The 21,361-nt window shown below is 37.0% G+C and overlaps 1 protein-coding gene across 2 annotated transcripts in view; it reads left to right on the top strand.

Annotated features, from left to right (window-relative positions):
* DIAPH2 (diaphanous related formin 2) overlaps nt 1–21,361 on the top strand; it is a 947,972-nt gene that overhangs the window by 336,525 nt on the left and 590,086 nt on the right. The window contains exon 19 of one of the 2 annotated variants that reach the window (XM_089323876.1): nt 4,638–7,119. The exons of the other annotated variant lie outside the window; for it this stretch is intronic. Within the exon in view, the coding sequence (XP_089180002.1) occupies nt 4,638–4,861 (224 nt within the window). The 3' untranslated portion in view covers nt 4,862–7,119. Of the gene's footprint in view, nt 1–4,637; nt 7,120–21,361 lie in introns of those variants that run through there. 2 annotated transcript variants of the gene reach the window in all.

The following is a 21,361-nucleotide window of genomic DNA, read 5'->3' as shown; positions in this document are numbered from 1 at the left end:
GCTAGGTGGATAATAATATTAGTTACTGAGATAGGGAAGAACTGGAAAGAAAAAATTAAGGTCCTAACACAAATTTGAAAATAAGACAGCCATGGCTATGTCCTATAGGCATCTAGCTGTATGTTGAAAACTGGAGCTCAGAAGAATATCTGAGTTTAAGAGAGAGAGTGGTAGCTTATCCACACCTGTATGAAATTAAAATTTGTGAGAATAGATGATTTTACCTGAAGAAAAACTATGCAGATAGGAAAAAAGTGGTTCCAGGGTTAATAGCTGAATGCAGATATTTAGAAGGCAAGTGGATCTTTTAGATTTAGCAGTATGGAGGACGTTAGTGATGTTTAGCATATACATTTCTAACAGTATCAATGGAAGCCAGATAAGAATTCTTTGAAGGTTAGGACCATGGGCAGTATCTGGCAGTGTCAGTTATGGAGATGGTACAGAAAGAGTAGTGAGTTTGGTAGAGAAAGAGAATGGACTATGAGTCCTGTGGCATGTACTACTCAGCTGGAGACATTCAGCTGTAGGGAAGCATATGGTCCAGAACTCATAAGAGCAATCTGGGCTGAAGGTAAGAATTTGGGAGGTTCTTTGGTAGTTGAAGACTCACTAGATATTCTTAACCCCATTTTGAAATAAGATTGAATGCAATTCATTATAGAAAAATGGCACATTTTATTAATGTATAATACACTACAGCAGTGCACACATACATCACAATTTGCAAATGAGACAGTTGACAAATGAATAAAATTTGTTAACTTAGCCTTCTCCAAAGACTAATTATTTGAATACACTGTAACATTGGTTAAGGCAATTAACACCTGAAGAATATATACTCTGTGTCTTAGATCCTAGTTACTAAAAAAAAGTTGTGAAATCATGCATCCATATAAAATCCAAACCTCATCAGTAGACAGTCCTATTCAAGTAAATGGCTTGAAAAAAAAAAAGGAAGACTAAAAAAACACATCATTAATATCATTGTTTACACGGTACGCACACTCCAGGTTTCTATGAAGTACCATATTACAATGTATGCTTATTTATCACTACTACTCATCTAGAGATAAAATAAAGTCAGACAAATATCTGAGAATCTCCGAAATTCAAAATAGTTATTTTGAAGGTTAATAATCTAATAGAAGTTCTGTCCTCAGACTGCTTCATTCACAATGGAGAATGGTGGTTGGAATTGTGGAAATAATCACTTTTAAAGATAATTTTTATTGTACTTGTTTGGAAGGCAGAGTAATGGGAGGTGAGGAGAGGGGGGAGACAAAGAAGGAATCTTCAATCATCTGGTTCATTCCCCAAATGGCCGTAATATCTGGGACTGGGCCAGGCTGAAGCCAGGAGCCTAGCACTCCATCCAGGTCTCCCATGTGGGTGGCTGAGAGCCACACTTGGGCCATCCTCTGCAGCTTTCCCAGGCACATTATCAGGGAGCTAAATTGGAAGCAGATAAGCTGGGATTCAAACTAGCACTGGTACATGGGATGCTATTGTCGTAGGCAATGGCCTAACCCACTCTTGCACAATACTGGCCCCAGAATGATCATTTTTTATTTAAATTATTTTTGTTACATAGTTTTTGATACTAGTAAAGAAGACATTGAATATGATTGATCTTATTAATTTTAATTTTATTCAATTTAATAAAAGTTATGTTAGTGATTTTATAGAATGAAAACTTTATCCATTTGTGCTTCTAAAAATGACCTTGTAAGATGTCAAAAATGCTATTGTATGCTTTTGAAAAATACTTAATGATTAGTGCTTGATGCGTTTAAACTCTTTATTGAAGGTCAGGGATTCTATTAGGGCATTTTTGTCAGTAAATGTTGACAGAAATGAACTAGGTAGTTGAATTCTCACTGACAATACTGTCACATTGTTGAGAAACTGTCTAATGATAAGGCCAGATTTTGCTCATTACTTTCCTTAGCAACAACCACTAATTCATTAAATATTGTCTTAATTAGAATGTATATTGTCTCAAGACTTAGTGGTCATCAGAGTCACAATTTTTATTTAATAGATATTTAGTTTAAATTGCTATACTTATGCTTTCTTCAAAGAATATGTATATAAATCATGTATTTGGATGAGATGAATGAGATGAAATCATGTGCATATTCAACATAAAAAACTGTTGAATATTGTATTATCCCAATGTATTTTTGATATTAAGCATTGGATTTAGATATCCACAATTTTATCTGCAAAGTCACTTTCCGAACTAGTAAAGCCACAAAATAATGGTAATAACAAAAAACTGTGATATTTTCTTACTTTCAGTTCTTCCTTGTCATCTCGTCAGTGCAGTATATGTTGTGAAAAATCAGATGTTACCACCTAAGAGTTGCTTCTGTTTCATGGTGTTTTTTTTTTTTTTTTACCCCAGGTGTCTTTTGGTGGTGATTATAAGTAACACAATAGTTCTAAAGGCCAGGTATTAAAATAAATTGATATGTAGATATGCAAGTACAATGTCAGAAAGTCTCAGAGCACCCCTTTCATTTATGTCAGTAATTACTTGAACATAAACTTACTAGGTTTTTGCATACAAAGATCACATTCTCTTCCCCTGTAGATTTTGTGACTACGTACTTGGGAACACACTTATATATGTTGATGTAACACGGAGCAATGTTTTAAATATATGCATCCTTAGAGATGCCGTGGTTGTGCTGTCTGGGAGTTGTGTGAGCACTGTGAAGTCACCCCCTCTGAAATATTTTGCCTCAGTGTGTGGGAGAGGTTTGGATGGTATGTATAACATCATAGTCTCCCATTCATGTTGTCCTATGGAATGTGTGAACATTGAAGGTAGATTTCTGAATCACATTAGTGAATCAATGCATATCCTAAGACTCTCCAATACATTGTCTTTTAGTTTTTTCTGCAAGCTCTTCATTGAAGTATAATCCCTTTCAACTTTGTATGGCATATAGGTGTCTAAATTAGATTCTTTGTTACTACTGATTGCAGATGGGTCTCAAAGTCTTCTTCATTTTCTGAGAGTTAGTGAATTTCACCAGTCTTGAGAAGACCTTGAGCTGTCATTGCTGGTTCTCCAGGCAGGCCTGTATTCATACCCCTACCTTGATCCTCATCTCCATTTTGTTAACAATCTTCGGTGTCTTATGTACTTTGTTGGATTTTCTCATTTCATCTGATGATTGTGATCATTTTGATTATATTAAATGTCAAGCTTTTAATGTCCCTCCTTTGAAAAGATATTTCAATGGATAGCATAAACATTAAAGGTGGGATGGTGATTTTAGTGCTAAAATGTGTAAGGTACACAACCAGCTATAATTTGTATAGTTCATGCTATTACAAATGTCCTTGTCCACTAATGCTGACTTAGTTTTTATCAGATTAAATTGTAGGAGGTTGTATTCGTAGTTAAATGACAGCATTTTACAGAGGAAGAAGAAAATGCTTCTTCCTTAAAGGCCATCCTTAAATTCTAGTTCCTGTGATTGAAGTTGTATATTTTGTCAGTTAATAAAGATAGCTATAGTCTGAAGAAATGTTTATACTTACCTCAATAAAAATAGTAATAGTAATGTATATGTAAGACTTTAACCTCTGTGACATTCCAGTTTAGAATATGTGAATAGACTTCATGTTATTTATCACAAGAGGAGAAAAATTAAAACATTTCACTCATATGTTTTGTGTTATAGTGTACTGAGTAGATTTTTTTATTTGGGGGAAAATAACAGTTGTCTTAGAATAAATTCATTTTTAATAATTATCTATAATTTTGTCTTTATTTCTATAGGGAACAAAAATGATAATTCTGTTTGTGGAGGACATATTAATCAGTTTAAGTTCGTAATACTGGATTTCTTTAATATTAGTAATTGTCTTCATTCTTGAGTGAAGCCAAAGAAATTAATTTTCTAATTATTTTTGATGGTGAAAATGAAACATTGATTTATATGCATTTCTCTGCTGAGAATAGTCTTTCATGACAGAAGAAACATTAGGCAGTTTCACTTGCTTAATTTATGCTTTATGCTCATCATGGGAAAAAGTAAGGCGAAATTCCTATTAGCATACAGGGCTGGATTAGTTAGAGAAGCAGGATTAGGAACTCAGATTCAGGAGCTGGACTTTTGGGTTCAAAATGCAGTTTTAGCACTTTTTAACTGGTGTGATCTTGGGTAAGGTAGATGAAGTCTCTTCATCTGAAAGATGGGGATAGTAACAGCACGTATTGTTTGGGTTTATTGTGACAATTTAGTTAATTTACGTGAAATGTTTGAAACAGTACCCACCACATGGTAGCTATGGTAGTTGTGATCATTTCTATCACTGTAAGTAATGTTATAGCAGTAGGTGTTTTTAAGTCTAGAGATGTAGTCTCTTTCTCATCTGTTTTCATGGACAATGCTTGATACCTTTGCGCAACTTTCTTATAGAGTCTATAAGTGGGCTAGCATTCAGTGCAGCAATCTTATTTTGTAGATGAAGAAACTGTTGACCAGAAATGTATCTACTTATGATTACAAAGCTAGTAATTAAGAGTCTAATTTGGGGGGGAGGGGCGATGTTGTGGCATAGGAGGTTAAGCCTCCGCCTGCAGCACCGGCATCACATATGGACACCACTTCCAGATCCCTGCTCATGTGCCTGGGAAAGAAATGGAAGATGTCTCAAGAGCTTGGGGCCCTTGAACCCATGTGGGAGACCCAGAAGAAGCTCCTGGCTCCTGGATTCAGCCTGTGCAGCCCTGGCTGTTGCGGCCATTTGGGGAGTAAACCAGTGGATGGAAGATCTCTCTCCTCCCTCCTCTCCCCCTCTCTTCCTCTCCCCCTTTCCCCCCCACCACCGTCTTTAAAATAAATAAACTAATTTAAAAAAAAATAGAATCTAATTTTGAGTATCACACTGCTGGCAGTTTGTTCCCATGACTTCTGTCTGCCTGCTTTTCTTCCATATTGGAATAATGAGTTCCATCAGAATAAGGGCCATGTAGTAAATCTGTAAAACGTTAGTATGTATATCAGTTGCTTTGTCTTTCTTATGAAAAAGGTCTGAAATGCAATGTTTGGTATTATCTTTCTGTTGATGTCCATTATGAAACTGTGTATATGTCACTTATGGTGTGGTAAAAGTCATACTTGTGAATGAAGGAGGATAATGCTAATGACAAATGAAGAAAAAGACTCAGGGATTGGCTTTAGCCATTGTGTGTAGAAGACATTGGCTAAAAAGGACATCAATGGTAGGAATGTGATATTTCCAAATTTTCCATTTTCAAAGTAAAGGTCTGACAACTGTGGAATTGAAATTTCCTCCTTTTTCAGTAAAGAGGTGGCTAAAATTTCAAGATTCATTTAATCCTGCATCTTTTAGATAAATGTTATTGATTCTTCTCTCTTGATTACTTATAGTGATTTAGGTGTCCAAATACATGAGATTATATAAAACACTTAACACAGATGCCTATTTTATGAGTTTTGTAAAATTGTATTTGGTTTAAATGAAAAATGCCTATAGCACTATTATGAAAATAAAAATAATTCCTTGCATGTTTCACTTGTCATCTGCCATTATTCTCTACCAGTTTACCATTTAACCCTCATTGCTTTAAATCTCAGTGTTCACTGTTTGAACTATATTCTTCCTTCAACCAAGCTGATTTGGTTATCTTCACTCATGAGTTACATAGTCTACTCACATGCCTGTCATGTACAACTTCTATAAATGAAATATCTGATGGCTCTGACTTATCTAATCATAGTGGCTCTTACCTCCTTTACAATCTTGTTTACCTCTTCTAATTATTCCTGATACCAGCTTTGAGAATACTGAGGAGAATTAACTATGCCTGAGTGGAGCCTTTCATTTTCTTAATATGCTTTCTATTAACATGTGCATTTTGCTTTCTAAATGCCCTTGAGTTACTTTTAAATGTTCTCTTTGGTGTCCTCAACCTGTGTCTGGCTTCTTGAGGATAGGAAAGAGGTCATCTATTTATTTTGTTCCCTTCACAGCGTCAGTGGATGTTTAGTTCAGCTGTTTCTTGACTGACTTCTTTAGTGGCAAAATGCTCAGGGTGTGCATATTTATTTTGAATTAGCTAACATAATACAAAACTGAGTAAATACAGGAGTTTGGGAGATTTATGATCTGTTTAAAACCCCAAGCCAAATATATTTATTAGTAGTATGGATTCCATCAAGGTTGAACTTTCCTTTTGTTTCCTCCTACCTTTTTGGGGGGCTCTGAATAATGGAAGAAGGTGCTGAAAACATTAGATATTGAAAGTTGTACTTATAGACTTGAATTTTTCCACCTTGCTAGGCCAATATGGTGCTATTTAGCAGTGTATTTGTGTGGCTCTGCATTTGGGAGAATGTTGATCTTCCAAACCTAGTTCAATATTTCATGAAAGTTTAATTTTTTCATGACTTCAGAATGAACAGTCCAAAATCAGAGAGAGAAATAATGCACAGATATAATTATTTTTTCTATATTTTTTAAATGTTAATGAACAAATGCTGTCTTGATAATTCAAGTCATTAATCCATGAATGTGTATTAGTCTCACTGGCTGAGACTCTGTTGTCACTCAGTAGGTCAAATCTAATCCATGTATCTATAGTCTTAACTACTCATTTACACATTGGCTTAACTCTGTGTATTTAAGCATTACAAGTTTTTATATAGCCAATCTTGAGTACATTATTAAAAGTTTTATCCATTATCTTTACTTTCCAGTGAAAAAACAATAATTTGTAATGAATACATATACATGTGCATCAGTTACATGTGGCTCAGGCTTGTACAGACTTTAAAAAGTACCCTCAAAGTATCTGAGTGCAAAGCCTCAATATAATTTACACTTGTTGAAACAAGCAATGTTAATAAAGCAACAGATGAAATTGACATTTTCCCGTAGCACATTGATTCAATAGACTTTAAATAATTGTTTGATCAATATTAAAATATGCTCCTCCTTTCCATATTGTTTTAACTCACTCTGTCACTGATCACTTTTCAATATATTATGAGATGAGACAAAAATGAATTGTGTTCTAACATTTCTTCACATTTACAGTTCTTATTTTATTTGTTCCAAAGTCATCAAAAAGTAGAATAGGCGGAAGTAGAGAATGATTTTCTTAAAGGAAAATGTTATATTAAATTTTAGGGTATTATTTTCATTGTTATGAATTAAATTTAGAATTTGTAAAAATTTTCATACTGAACAAAATTAGACCAAAGAGAGGAAACGTTGTAATTCTGTTAAAGAAGACATATATATCTTTTCCATTCTAGTGTTGAAATGCAAGCCAAACTCTTTTTCTCTTTACCTTTGTTTAGCTTTTTCCTTTTGACTTTGTTTGCCATTTCTGGCCTTCTTCCTATCTTCTCTTGTTTGCTGTGTTCTACACTAATGTATGCCTATATTCAAAGAGGAAACAACTTAAATTTTTATCTTTTAAAAAAATTGTCCTAATATATTATTGATTTTGATCATGCTGAAAAATGATTCTTTTTTATAAACAACTGAAATCTTAATTATTTCTCCTGACTTCAATATTTACTTACATGTACACTTTCCTCTTCTCTCTTCAAATTAAAATAAAACATGAGTATGTGGATTTCTCGTAAAAATATCCTTTTCTGGGGTCAGCACGGTGTCATAGTGGGTAAAGCTTCCACCTGCAGTGCAAGCATCCCATATGGATCCAGTTCGAGTCCTGGCTGCTCCACTTCCAATCCAGCTCTCTGCTAAGGCCTGGGAAAGCAGTAGAAGATGGCCCAAGTCCCTGGACGACCGCACCCACGTGGGAGACCCAAAGGAAGTTTTGGGCTCCTGGCTTCAGATTGGCCCAACTCTGGCCATTGCAGCCATTTGAGTGAACCAGCAGATAAGAGACCTCTCTCTCTCTCTCTCTCTCTCTCTCTCTCTCTCTCTCAGTTCTCTCTCTCTCTCCTCCCCTCTGTAATTTTGCCTTTCAAATAAATAAATAAATCCTTTAAAAATATCCTTTTCTATAATAATTATGGTAGTCACAACAATCCATGAAAGATAAACAAGCTTAGTTACTTCATAATCCTTCAAATTCTACTTAAGTGTATCATTTGTTGATTAGTCCTTGCTTGCTTCATTTATTCACTAGTCATCCAAATACATAGACCTTGAGTATCTGATATATATTATATTCTCTTTGTACTGGGGCTAAACCAGTAAATAAAATGGGATTCCTGACATGAAAGAATTCACATTCTAGTGAGAGAGATGGGAGATCAGATGAACTGATAAGTTAAATAAATTGTACATATAGTATAATAAGTACTAAGAGGGATTTTCAAAAGGTTGGTGGAAAATACGCATCCTTTTAAACTTTTAGTTATTTATTTTGAGAGACTGAGAAGCAAGATAGAGATAGCTTCCATCTGCTGATTCCCTCTCTAAATGTTGGCAATGGTTGGGTGTCCAAAGCCAGGAGCCAGAAACTCAATCTATGTCTCCTGCATTATGGCAGTTACTTGACCATTTGAGCCATCATCATTGCCTTCCAGGGTCTACATTAGCAGGAAACTGGAACCAGAAACTGGTGCCAGGAAATGATCCTAGGTACTCTGATGTGGGACATGGGTGTCCTAAGGTGGTTTAGATACCAGACCAAATATTCACCACTGCATTATCTTTTAATCTCCTTTCCATGAACTTTTTTAAGTCCTCTCATTTAGCTGAGGTGTGAAAAACTGCCCTGGCAGTCTTGGCTTTGTTGAGAAGTTCTCACATTTGAAGTAATTTTGGTTCTGAAGAAGTGCTAAAAGGATTTTCCTGGTTGCAAAGATAGTAAAGGCTATTCCAGGTAGAGAGATTTATACATGCATGTAAGGGCTAATGAGGATGATGTTACAAACTGAATAAGATAGTTCCTGCTCTGAAGAAATATTTCTTATTGCAAAGGAGATGGATATTTTATTTTTAAAATTTTTTTAAAATTTATTTGACAGGTAGAGTTATTGACAGAGAGACAAAGAGAAAGGTCTTCCTTCCATTGATTCACTCCCCTAATGGCCAGCGCTGCCCTGATCCGAAGCCAGGAGCCAGGTGCTTCCTCCTGGTCTCCCATGTGTGTACAGGGGCCCAAGGACTTGGGCCATCCTCCACTGCCCTTCTGGGCTACAGCAGAGAGCTGGATTGGAAGAGGAGCAGCCAAGACTAGAACCCGGTGCCTGTATGGGATGCCAGTGCCGCAAGCGGAGGATTAACCAAGTGAGCCATGGCACCAGTCCCAGGAGATGGTTTTTATTTTTTTTTGACAGGCAGAGTGGACAGTGAGAGAGAGAGAGAGAAAGAGAAAGGTCTTCCTTTGCCGTTGGTTCACCCCCCAATGGCCGCTGCGGCTGGCGCACCGCGCTGATATGAAGGCAGGAGCCAGGTGCTTCTCCTGGTCTCCCATGTGGGTGCAGGGTCCAAGGACTTGGGCATCCTCCACTGCACTCCTGGGCCACAGCAGAGAGCTGGACTGGAAGAAGAGCAACCGGGACAGAATTTGGTGCCCCGACTGGGACTAGAACCCGGTGTGCTGGCGCCACAGGCGGAGGATTAGCCTATTGAGCCACGGCACCGGCCCCAGGAGATGGGTATTAAACATACAACTAGTGTTGAGTAAGATTCAACGGGAGCACAGGGAGATATTTCTAGCTACGCCTCATCTGTGAAGCCTTCATAGGGCAGACCACTGTAGTGCGGAGAGAAGTAGTTCCTGAGGTGAATGACCTGTACAGTAACAAGAATAACAGCCAGTAAGATTCACTGAATGATTGGTGTGTACTAGCTGCTGTGCTAAAAGCACATTGCATGCATTCTCTCACTTAATTTTTTAACCCTCAGAAGTAGATAGTATTGTTGAAGCCCAATGAAGAGGAGAAAAGGTTGAAGCTCAAGGTAATTAAAGAAACTCTCCTAAACTCTCATGGAAGTGATAGAACTTGGCATTGAGCCTGGTGAGTCCAACTCTAGATCCCTTGTCCACATGTCAATTTCTTATACATTATAATGGAAATGAAGAATATAAATACCAAGCACAACAGCAACCTCTCTCCTCGAGAATTTCACAATCTAGGACTTGTGTATGGCAACACATATAAATAATTAAAGAGTAAAATGATATATGCTATGCTGGAGATGTTTTTAAGGTTCTGGGAGCAGCTCTGTACTGTGAGGAAACTACCAGATTTAGTTCAAAACATAAATATTTAAGCCCTATTTTTGCTACTACCTGTGTAACTTGAAACATATTATCTAGGTGCTTTGAGGCTCAGGATTTGAAGCTGAATTTAATACTAAGCACTTTACAAGGCTGCTATGAATAGTAGATGAAGTAAACCACGTGGTCTATAGAAAGCACCGAGCGACTATTAAATCCAGTGTCTTCAAATAATAACAAGTAGAGGTTCTTTGAAAAAACCTGATATTATGGGAAGGAACATGGCCTTTGAAGTTAAACAAAACTTATTCATTGCAGGACCTTAGAAATCCGGAGTCAGTTTTCTCACCTGTAAAACAGGGAATACACCACAAGCTTAGGGAGGTTGTGTATTTCCTGCTGTACATCCCTGGGGTGTTCATGAGAGGCATAAGAGAGGAAGTAGCCTTGGACCTGTGCAAACTAGTAGAAGTTCACTGCAGAAAAATGGGTTGAAAGAACAGGGTGATGGCTTAAGAAGCTGCCTTAGGAAACCACCTGGAATTTAACAAAGTTGCTGAGAGCTGAATATCGCCTAGGTCTGTTGTATGGGCATCTTTATGAGGAAAAAGAGGCAGTCATGGACTAAGCATAAAGACAACTGAAGGCACTGGCGAAATAGCTCTCCTCCCGCCCCCTTTTCCTTCATGTGTTCATTGAGCAGAAAATAGTTATGGAGAAAAAGGGGTGGACAGCTGCTCTGTTCTTGCTTGTCAGTTTTCAGTTGGAGAGAAACGCACAGAGAGAATACCAGGAGAGGTTCATGGGCCCAGTCTGCTGTTATTTAATAGTTTTGTGTCTGCTTTTTATAGGTATTCTGTCGTCTCCCTTGCTGTCAGCTGTCACTTCATGTGGTTCTCACTGTGCCTGCCATACCTCAGTAGTTGGGGCCCAAGTGCTAGCATGAAAGAAATTAGCGGCTGTACAACCTTTATTTCTAAATTACCAAATAATCTCCGATGCCTGCAGCTTCCAGCATCAGTAGACAAACAGGAAGCAACAGCAAGTAAGAGACTTGGTTGAGTCTAGAAGAGACAGTAAGATTACCAGTGGCTTCCAATTGGGTTAAGAGATAGAATATACAAAGAAAAATAATAGGGAAATGTAAGACTTAGGTTGTGCTCTGTGTACTTGGACACATAGTTTTTTTTTAACTAATTAGTTTTTAAAATAAATAAATTTCATGTATGTCATATATACAGATTTAGGAACATAGTAGTTTAGCCTTACTGTTATTGCTTCTCGGCCTTTTGGCTAAGATCAAGTGTGTAGCCTTACTGTTTGTTCTTACCTTACAAGCTGCTTAATAAGACCTAGTTTCCAATGCTGTGATGTAGACTCATCTATCAGAGTTTCTTTGCTAGTATAGCCTTTTAATAAATGTTAAATTTTCTATAGTCTTATACCCCAATAAAGAGACATGTGCAATTAACTATTCAGAATATCTAAAGTGTTGAACTTTTAAAGGCGCAGAGATGAGGAGTTTACAAAAACTATATTGGATGGGCATATACTAATTAATCAGTTTGGATTAAGAAAAGCACATTGAGAAATAGGGAGAGATGTATTTAAGAGGGCAGCAAGGGGAATTGAGGATGTGTGAACTGTTCAAACATTTCTTCAAAAACAGCTTCTGTGGATAAGGATAAATCTGACATTAGGGAACCTTGGTGGAGCTCGCAAAGTGACGCTTGAGTTGAACAAATCAGGCACGTGGGCATAGGCAATAGTGGGAGAAATGTGGGGCAGGTTCTGAGCTATGTGACTGTTTTAGCAACCAAGGGGTAAGGTAATGAGAGAGAGCTTAGAAACTGTTAGTAGCAGTGGATGTTGAAGGGAAGGAAGCCGAACAAGGTGGAGAATGGCTCAGATGATGATGAAGTAGCAAAGGGCCTTTTGGTGATGTGTGCTATTATTACACAGTGTGATGTATAATTACAAATGACTTTTAGGCAATTAAAATATGGATATAGAAAAATGAGCTTTCTAAGCTGACCAAAAGTGAGAAGAGTGGAAGCAAAAATAGTGTTGAACCATGGGAAACAGCCGTGGTTAATGGTAAAAGAAAGAAATAGAAGCATTGAAGTGGGGTTGGTGATCAGTGTTTAAGGTTAAATAATAGTTCAGGAAGAAAGAGAATAGAAAAGGATTCAGGGAAAATTTGTGGACAAAACGAGCAGTTTCAGTCAAGTATATCTGAGAACCAGGTTGTTGGGGCTTATAGATGGAGTGCAATTTGTTTCTTGGCTTTGTTTCTTAGAGTGATTTTATTTTCTTTTTATAAAATTCACTTCTATTTTTGTCTCATATTTCTGGAGTTATTACTTTTGCTGTGTACTTTTCTTTGCTTCAATTTCTCCCCACACTGATTTTCTACTCTCCCTCACAAAACCTCATATTTTTATTTTTTTCTAATCCTATCATAAATCCTGAGCATCTACCTTTACAGCACCTTTAACCATATCAATTCCACAGCTTCAACTCCTCTGAGAACTAGAAAGAGACATCTGTCAGTTAAAAATTACTTGTGAGAGACAATCAGCTTTTTTCACAGTGGCTAGGACATTTTGAAGCTCCAATGTAGTATGTAAAGGCAATGAATTCTAGTTTGGAACAAGTGCTTGGTTTGGAACCTGGCACTACCACTTATGGACTCCGTGACTTTGGACAATTTACCTAACCTGTTACATCTCTATTTCATCATCTTAATGTTCTCAACACAAAGAAATGACAAATGTTTGGGATGATGGATATGCCAGTTACCCTGATCTGGTCATTACATACTTATACATGTATTACAGTATCACACAATATCCCATACATACATATAATGTGCTAATTACAAATCAAAAGTATATTTTAAAAATCTGGAGGGACAATAATATTACCTAGTTTGACCTAATCAGAGTTTTCATGAATGTTAAATAGTTGAAATATTTAGAATTATGTTCTGGCCTATAGTGTTATATGAATTGGGCGCCATTGTCTTATTATTGTCCCAGTGTATTGATATACAGACATAAAGCCTGATGATGAGCTGGAAATGTATAATTTTCAGTCTCATTTTCTTTTATTTTTTATATATTGGAAAACACTATCTTCAAAGTTATTGATTTCATTTTAAAAATAGCAAGTTTAAATCAGTTCCTATAAGATGGGATGTTGATCAAATTCAAAAGCATATTTCAGAAATAATGAAGATAAGTAGCACTTTGATTTATCTAAACATTACATAAATAACATTGTCATGCAGCTGGTAACCCATATGAGTACCAGCAGCTCCACTTCTGTTCCAGCTCCCTGCTGATGCTCTTGGGAAAGCAGCAGCAGATGACTCAAGTCCTTGGGCCCATGTCACCCATGTAGGTGACCAGGATGGAGCTCTGGGCTCCTGGCTTTGGCCTGGCCTAGCCCTGGCCATTGTAACCATTTGGGGAGTGAGCCAGCAGATGGAAGACATTGTGTTCTTGTTTTCTCTCTCTCTCTCTCTGCCTTTCAAAGAAATAAAAATAAATCTTTAAAAATAAGAAAATTATACTGAAAATAAATTAGGCTATATATAGTTTTGAGACATTAAGTGGACTGCAGTTACCTTAGAATATACTCTAATACCTGTATGTGAGCCAATAAGCATTTTTTAAGATTTTATTTATTTATTTGAGAAGGAGAGTTAGAAGGAGAGAGAAAGAGAGAAAGAGAGAGAGAGAGAGAGATTGGTCTTCCAAACGCTGGTTCACTCCCAAATGGCCGCAATGGCCAGAACTATGCAATTCCGAAGCCAGGAGCCAGGAGCCTCCCCTGTGTCTCCTGCACTGGGGCAGGGACCCAAGAACCTGGGCCATCTTCCACTGCTTTCCCAGGTCATAGCAGAGAGCTAGATCAGAAGAGCAGCTAAGACATGAACTGGCACCCACATGGGATGCTGGCATTGTAGGCATCAGTCCACTACGCCATAGCACCAGCCCAGCCAATAAGCATTTTTAATGAACACTATTTTTGAAAAGTCATTCTTTGATGATATACCACTTCTTATCATGTTAAATGCTCTACCTTCCATAGGTCCACTAATGTTTCATCTTGAAAAAGATCTCATTTTAATTTTCTCTGCAGAATGAAAGTTGCCTGATTTTAGCAATCTCCATGGTCTTATCTATTTGTATTCATTCTTCAATTGCTTTTTAAGTCACCTGGCTTCTGACAATCCTTCCAGCCCCCCCCCCACACACACACACTCTCTCTCTCTGAGGCAGAGTGACACAAAGAGAGGGGAACAGATAGAGCTCCCATCTGTTGGTTCAGTTCCTAAATGCGCTTATATTTACTGGGCCCTGGCTGGGGACAGAAGCCGGGATCTAGGACATAACCCAAGTCTCCCACGTGAGTGCTAGTAAACTAACTGCTTGAGCACCACCACTGCCTATCAGAGTCTGCATTAACAGGAATCTGAAGCAGAAGCCAGAACTGGGTATCAAACCCAGATACTCCAGTGTGGGGCTTCAGTGTCTTAACTGCCCACCCCTTAACTTCTTTAGTATTAGATATCATCTAATATGCTGACCTTATGTCAAATTTTTTTCACTGTTTTTAAAATTATATCATCTATGCCTAATGAATCATGCAAATGTACAACTATGTACATGTTAACTTGGCATTTTTTCTACGGGGTGGCTTCATAACACATCTTCCTCACAGTCTCAAAATATCTTTTTTAAATACCCTCTTCATCTAGAAGTTTCCAGCAGATGGTCTCTGTAAAAGTAAATTAATAACTATATTGGGAGAGCTCTATTTTGGAATTTATACACTGAAACTATATATTGATCAATTCTTATATGCTTTGTTTATTTCTGAGCACATTATATTTAAAGAATTTTGCAGCTAGGAATGTCTCTACAAGCTATACAGCCTGTTTGTTAGAAGTAAAACAATTATATCCAGACCTACTGTTAACTTTGTATGGTAGAAATATATTATCCTCTGACTAGAATACTGGTAAAAAGGTATGTCTTGAAACAAATCACAAGCTGTCAAAATGTTAGTGATGAATTTCTTCTGTTTTCATTTGGATCAGTAGGTGGGGCAGTTCACCAAGTGTGAAATCGACATTTAATCTTTCTCCTCATGAAATGCAAACCCACCAGTGGCTAATTCACACAAAAAAATTGATGCTGCGCTGTTCTTAAGGTTAAGTTGCTCTCATTTATCTTGGAGAGCATCTCACTTAGCCTATCAGTTTATACAGTTTGGCAGAAAGTGAAAACATATTTGGAAGTAGAAAATTAACTCATTCTTCACCTTTTATATTAGAATGCTAAGTTTCTGTGTCATCAGAATATCATTATAAAAATACATCAAGAGCTGGCTTTGTGGCACAGCGGGTTAAGCCACCACTTGAGATGCCAGCATCCCATATCAGAGCACTGGTTTGAGTCCTGGCTGCCCTCCTTCTGATCCAGCTTCCTGCTGATGGGCCTGGGAAGGCAGTAGATTATGGCCCAAGTACTCGTGCCCCCGGCACCCATGTGGGAGACCAGGATGGAGTTCCTGGCTCCTAGCCTATTTATGACTGTTGCAGTCATTTGGGGAGTGAACCAGCAGATGGAAGGTCTCTCCATCTCCCTGTTGGTCACTTTCCTTTATCCCTCCCTCTCACTCTCCCTGTCACTCTGCCACTAAAATAAATAAATCTGGGGCTGGCACTGTGGCATAGCGGGTAAAGCTGCCGCCTGCGGTGCCGGCATCCTGTATAGGCACAAATTCAAGTCCCGGCTGCTCCACTTCCAGTCCAGCTCTGTGTTATGGCCTAGGAAAGCAGTGGAAGCGGGACCAGGTCCAGAACTCAGTATAAAAGTTTATATATATGTGTGTTTATTTATGAACTTTTAAAAAATATCCTTCAGCTATTGCAAAATAAAGTAATTAAAACAGGATTCATTTATTGTTGGTGCTTTGTTTTTGTTTTTATGAGAAATATTGCTCTTGCTACTCTAGTGACATTACGAGTGTATCAGGATATTCCACATATTATACAGAAGCTCCTGGCTCCTGGCTTCAAATCAGCGCAACTCAGGTCGTTGGGGCCAATTGGGGAGTGAACCAACGCATGGAAGCTCGCTCACTCGCTCGCTCTCTCTCTGCCTCTCCTCTCTCTCTGTGTAACTCTGACTTTCAAATAACTAAATAAATCTTTTAAAAATAAATCTTTTTTAAAAAGTTAAGATAAATATATTTTGGGTTACTCAGCTTTATTATGTAAAGAATTGTTCATGTTGATGCAGTTTATACTCTCTGTGCATGTTTATTTTTACATACCAGGATATGGATGTACTTTTTTTTTCTTAATAGTTTGAGACTGTATCCCCTGTTTACAAAATGGGACGTTATTGATACCTTTAACAAGTTGCTTCAGGCTCTTCTCAAAGAAAAAAGTTTCAACAGGAGTCACCCAATTACAAGTTCTTGTGCATTTACCTGTTCTCACTGCTTCTGTTGTTTTCAAGCTGGCCCCCACAATGTAACTCGCTTTTGTCTCTTGATGTGTATCATTGCTTCAGTCATTATGTGTATCTTTCTAGTAGCTTCAACTCACACTGAAGCTTTGCAGCTGTTGTGTGGTAAGCAGGAGATAATATATGAGTTTATAGCACAATTAATCCAGTCTTGCTCATTAATGTTCAATTTTTTTTATCCTGGGTGCAACTGGAAATTTGTGAGGTCAGCCACAGGTTCCCATCATGAAGCTGAATATGGAGTTTGCACTACTTCTGGTTTTAGCACCTTGCTTCGAGCTGCCTGAAGTAAATTGCAGACTCTTTTTAGGTACCTCTACTGGAACAGGCTTATTTTAATATTTGTCAAACATAATTATCAGAATACCATAACCTTGAGGTGTGTCTCTCAATCAATACAAACTATTTGATAATCACTAATTTTTTTAATATGGACCTTAGAGGAAAGGATTTTAGTTACTATTAGTCTTTTCATTTCCTTCTGAATGTTATTTACTGTACTTTAGTAGTTTAGAGTATTTTTCCCTCTTTGGTTTTTAAGGATAAGGGAAGAACACTCATTATCAAAGATAATAAATCATATAATAAGTCAAAGGTAAAAATACAGTAAAACTTTGATAAAGAACTGTGCAGTTACATGAATTCTGAAATAATTTTAAAAGTGAGGGAGAGTTAGGAAGTGACTCAGGATAAGTTGAGACCTTCTTGGTTCATTTTACAATCATATATGTTCAATGTAATTCCATTATTTCAGTGCTTTCCTTTTTTTTGAGACAGTACAGGTAAACTGAAATATATGATTTTAATTAAACTCATGACAACATGATCCTTCAATTTGTGTGATTTAATTTTTTTAATTTGAGAAGCAGAGACAGACAGAATGAGAACTCTCATCAGCTGGTGCAATCCCCAAATACCCACAACAAGCCAGGAGCCTAGAACTCAATCCAGATCTCCCACATAGTTGGCAGGAATCCAATGATTTGAGCCATCACCTGCTGCCTCCCAGGATCTGCATTGGCAGGAAGCTAAAACTGAGAGCTGGGAATCAAAACCAGGCTCCCCAGTGTGAAATGAGAGTGTCTTAACCACCAGACCCATGCCTGTTCCCATAATTTAATTTTTTAACCCACCTGCAAGCTTCTGATGCAGTTTGATGGTAGTTGGAGGTGCAAGCGATTTCTAGTAATGAGTTCCCTTAGCATTTTTCAAATATTTCAATAATGATGAGATAAAATAGAAAAGTACAGTGTTACAGCCTTAAAAAAACATTACCTAACCGCCTCTTCTCCCTATTACTGGCACAATCTTCACAAAACCCAAATAATAGGAGGAGGAAAAGCCATTGAGAGTCTGCAAATTAATTGTACCTAGTACTTTGTGCCAATGTGGCATGGTAGAGAGAGCTGGGACTTCAGAGACACACATAAATAGAGCAGAATCTTCATTGCCTAGACGAGCAAGGAAATTGCTGCTTGCAAAACCTTTTGGAAGTTATTAGTCAGCATAAGATGCTTTAGCATTTGCATTTATTAATCTGATTATGCATTTAAAATGTTTCTGTATTTTAAACATAAGACCAGATTTCAGAGGAGGCTAAATGCTTCTTGAAATTTCCCTCAATGCCAGCATCATATGCTCATATATTTTCAGTTGATTGATTAATCATGTTAAATAAAGCACAGCTGCCTTGTCCTGTTAACAAGCCTCTAATTTTGTTTGCCTATTCACATGTCAAATAGGAGAAGCTCCCATCTTAAAAACTCAGTATAAGTTTATATATATGTGTGTTTATTTATGAACTTTTAAAAAATATCCTTCAGTTATTGCAAAATAAAGTAATTAAAACAGGATTCATTTATTGTTGGTGCTTTGTTTTTGTTTTTATGAGAAATATTGCTCTTGCTACCTTAGTGACATTACCAGTGTATCAAGATATTCCACATATTATACTTTTTGTTTCGTATCATGCTTAACCTACTATACATTGACTTTAATAGAGAGAAATCAGTCATATGTGCTTAGTCATTCATAAGTGGCTTGTTCAATATTTTAGTTATTATTTTTAATGTACAGGCTTTTTTAGAGTAAATTTAGATTTACAGAAAAATTGAGTGTAGAGTTTCCCTGTATACGCTCACCTCTGCTCCCCCTCCCACTCCCAATTTCCCCTATGCTTAGCATTTAGGGCTTATTCTGTTCTATATTCTGTGGGTTTGGACAAATGTATTAATTGCATGTATCCCCCATTATAGGATCATACAGAAAAGTTTTGCTGCCCTAAAACCCCTCTGTGCTTTACCTGTTCATCCCTCCTTCCTTCCTATCAAACCTGTGGCAACTGGTGATCCTTGTACTGTGTCTTTGGTTTTGCCTAGTTTCAAATTGGCCTCTTTCACTGACCACTATGTATTTAAGGTTATGCCATGTCTTTTCATAGCTTGAAAGCTCAATTTTTTTTATTGCTGAATAATATTGCAATGTATAGTGTGCCAGCTTCTATTTCCTTTCACCTATTGAAGGACATCTTGGTTGCTTCCATGTTTTGGCAATTACGAATAAAGAAACCATAAGTAATCTTGTGTAGGGCTTTTATTACCACATAAGTTTTCAGTTCATCTGGGTAAATACCAAGTAGTGTGATTTCTAGATCATACGGAAAAAGTATTTTAGTTTTATATGACTTATGCTATTTTATCCCTTGAATTATTATTTTTTGTACTTCAGGTTCACAGAGTTTGATTAATTATAGCCCCTTGGTTCTTAACTCATTCTTAACCCACCCACTCTTACTAATCTGTGGGTGCTTCACTTTTTATTTCATTAGTTTGCAAATATCATTGAACTCACTGCGCAAAACAAAATCTAGAGCTTAGACAATGACTTATTACTTAAGAATGTGTATCCCTTTATCAATTTATACCTTGCTTCCCATAGCTGGAGGCCAGTGCCCTTTCAATTTCAATTTAATAATATTTCCCTGTGTGTATTTATAGTTTAAAAGTTACCTGATTATTTTTGACATACTTCTCAGGAATAATCATCTAAATATTTTTAAACAGTTTTCTCCCTTTGAATATGTAATAGGCATTAATAGGTTTTTATTTGAACTGTTTGTAATGATAGTTTATCCATTTTGATACTGTTCCAAATGGTGATACCTTTTCTACTGGCAACACAAAAAGAAAGTCTTCTGTTAAAAAACAAAGACTGTTAGTGAAGTTATACAAATCAGGGAGGGCTAGGTTTGTCACATAATTATGTGAAACAGATTCTTAGGGGAATACGTCAAATTGTTAATGCCAAGACTCCTCTATTTTAAATCTACCTGTGCCCTAAAGCTAATGGGAATAATGTCATTTCGACTGAAAAATCAACTGGGTTAAAAGAAATCCTAAAGGACAAGGAAAATTCAGGCTCTTGGCTTTGTGGTGCTGCAGTTGACACATTCACTTCTCTGTTCAAGTAATCCAGTTAACACCAACTTCAGTATCGATGTGTTTTAACAAAGGATGGTTAATGTCATTGTATGGAACACTTTCTAGTGAGAATGAACCTGAAGTATACTATAAACACTTAATTGAATTAAGGAACACAATTCCTAATTTAGTTAGTGGTCTCTGAATGAATGTATGTATGCGTGTGTGCGTGCATGTGCACACATGTTCATGTAGCTATATCTTATGGAAATTCCTTCTAATTAACAATAGTTAACTTTTGAATTTGTGTTTGTGGTAGAATGGTGATTTTGCAATTGTACTTATTATCAATCACTAACAAATGTTATTAAATATAAGAAGGATTAATTGAGCTATGAAATAAGTTGCAAGCAAAATGAGCACAACTTTTGCTTTCTTAAGATGTCTTTAACTCAAGAAGCAAAAAGTCTGTCTTTCCTCCTGAAGGAGAAATATTCATGGATGGGACCAGTTTCTATTCTTCTGCATATCATTGGAGACTTAAACAGAGAAAATATTTTTTTTAAATTTGTTTTAGAGATTTTGTTTATTTGAGAGGCAGATTTATAGACAGGGAGAAGGAGAGACAGAGAGAAAGATATTCCATCTGCTGGTTCACTCCCCAAATGGCCACAATGGCTGGAGGCAGGATATTCTTCTGGTCTCCCATGTGGGAGCAGGCTCCCAAGCACTTGGGCCATCTTTCACTGCTTTCCCAGGCCATTAACTGAGAACTGGATCGTAAGAGGAGCAGCTGGGACACAAACTGGCACCCATATGGTATGCCGACACCACAAGTGGAGGCTTAGCCTACTAGACCACAGTGCCAATCCCCAGAGAAAATCTTAAAGCTTACTACTATGAATGGATATTGAAAGCTTTGATTAATGTATTTAGAGTAAATGTTATGAAAGAACTCTCCTAAAAGACCAAAGAATATCATGTAAACATTGATATGGTCTAGAAGTGAAATTAATAACAGTAAAATTTAAATGCAAGACATAAGTACTAAATAGAAACTGAAATGACTAGAGAAAATAGTTGATAAGTAATTAGGTGTTAATATATCAGTATAGTTGATAAACGTATTCTTAGGCTAGGTGAGTAGAATATACTATATGCATTTATATAGTTTATTCATTCAGAAAATATTA

This window comes from Oryctolagus cuniculus, chromosome X (genome assembly GCF_051225735.1).
Source record: "Oryctolagus cuniculus isolate XC-2025 breed Fujian yellow rabbit chromosome X, ASM5122573v1, whole genome shotgun sequence".
NCBI classification, from domain to species: Eukaryota; Metazoa; Chordata; class Mammalia; order Lagomorpha; family Leporidae; genus Oryctolagus; species Oryctolagus cuniculus.
This window is presented reverse-complemented; position numbering and strand designations above follow the sequence as displayed.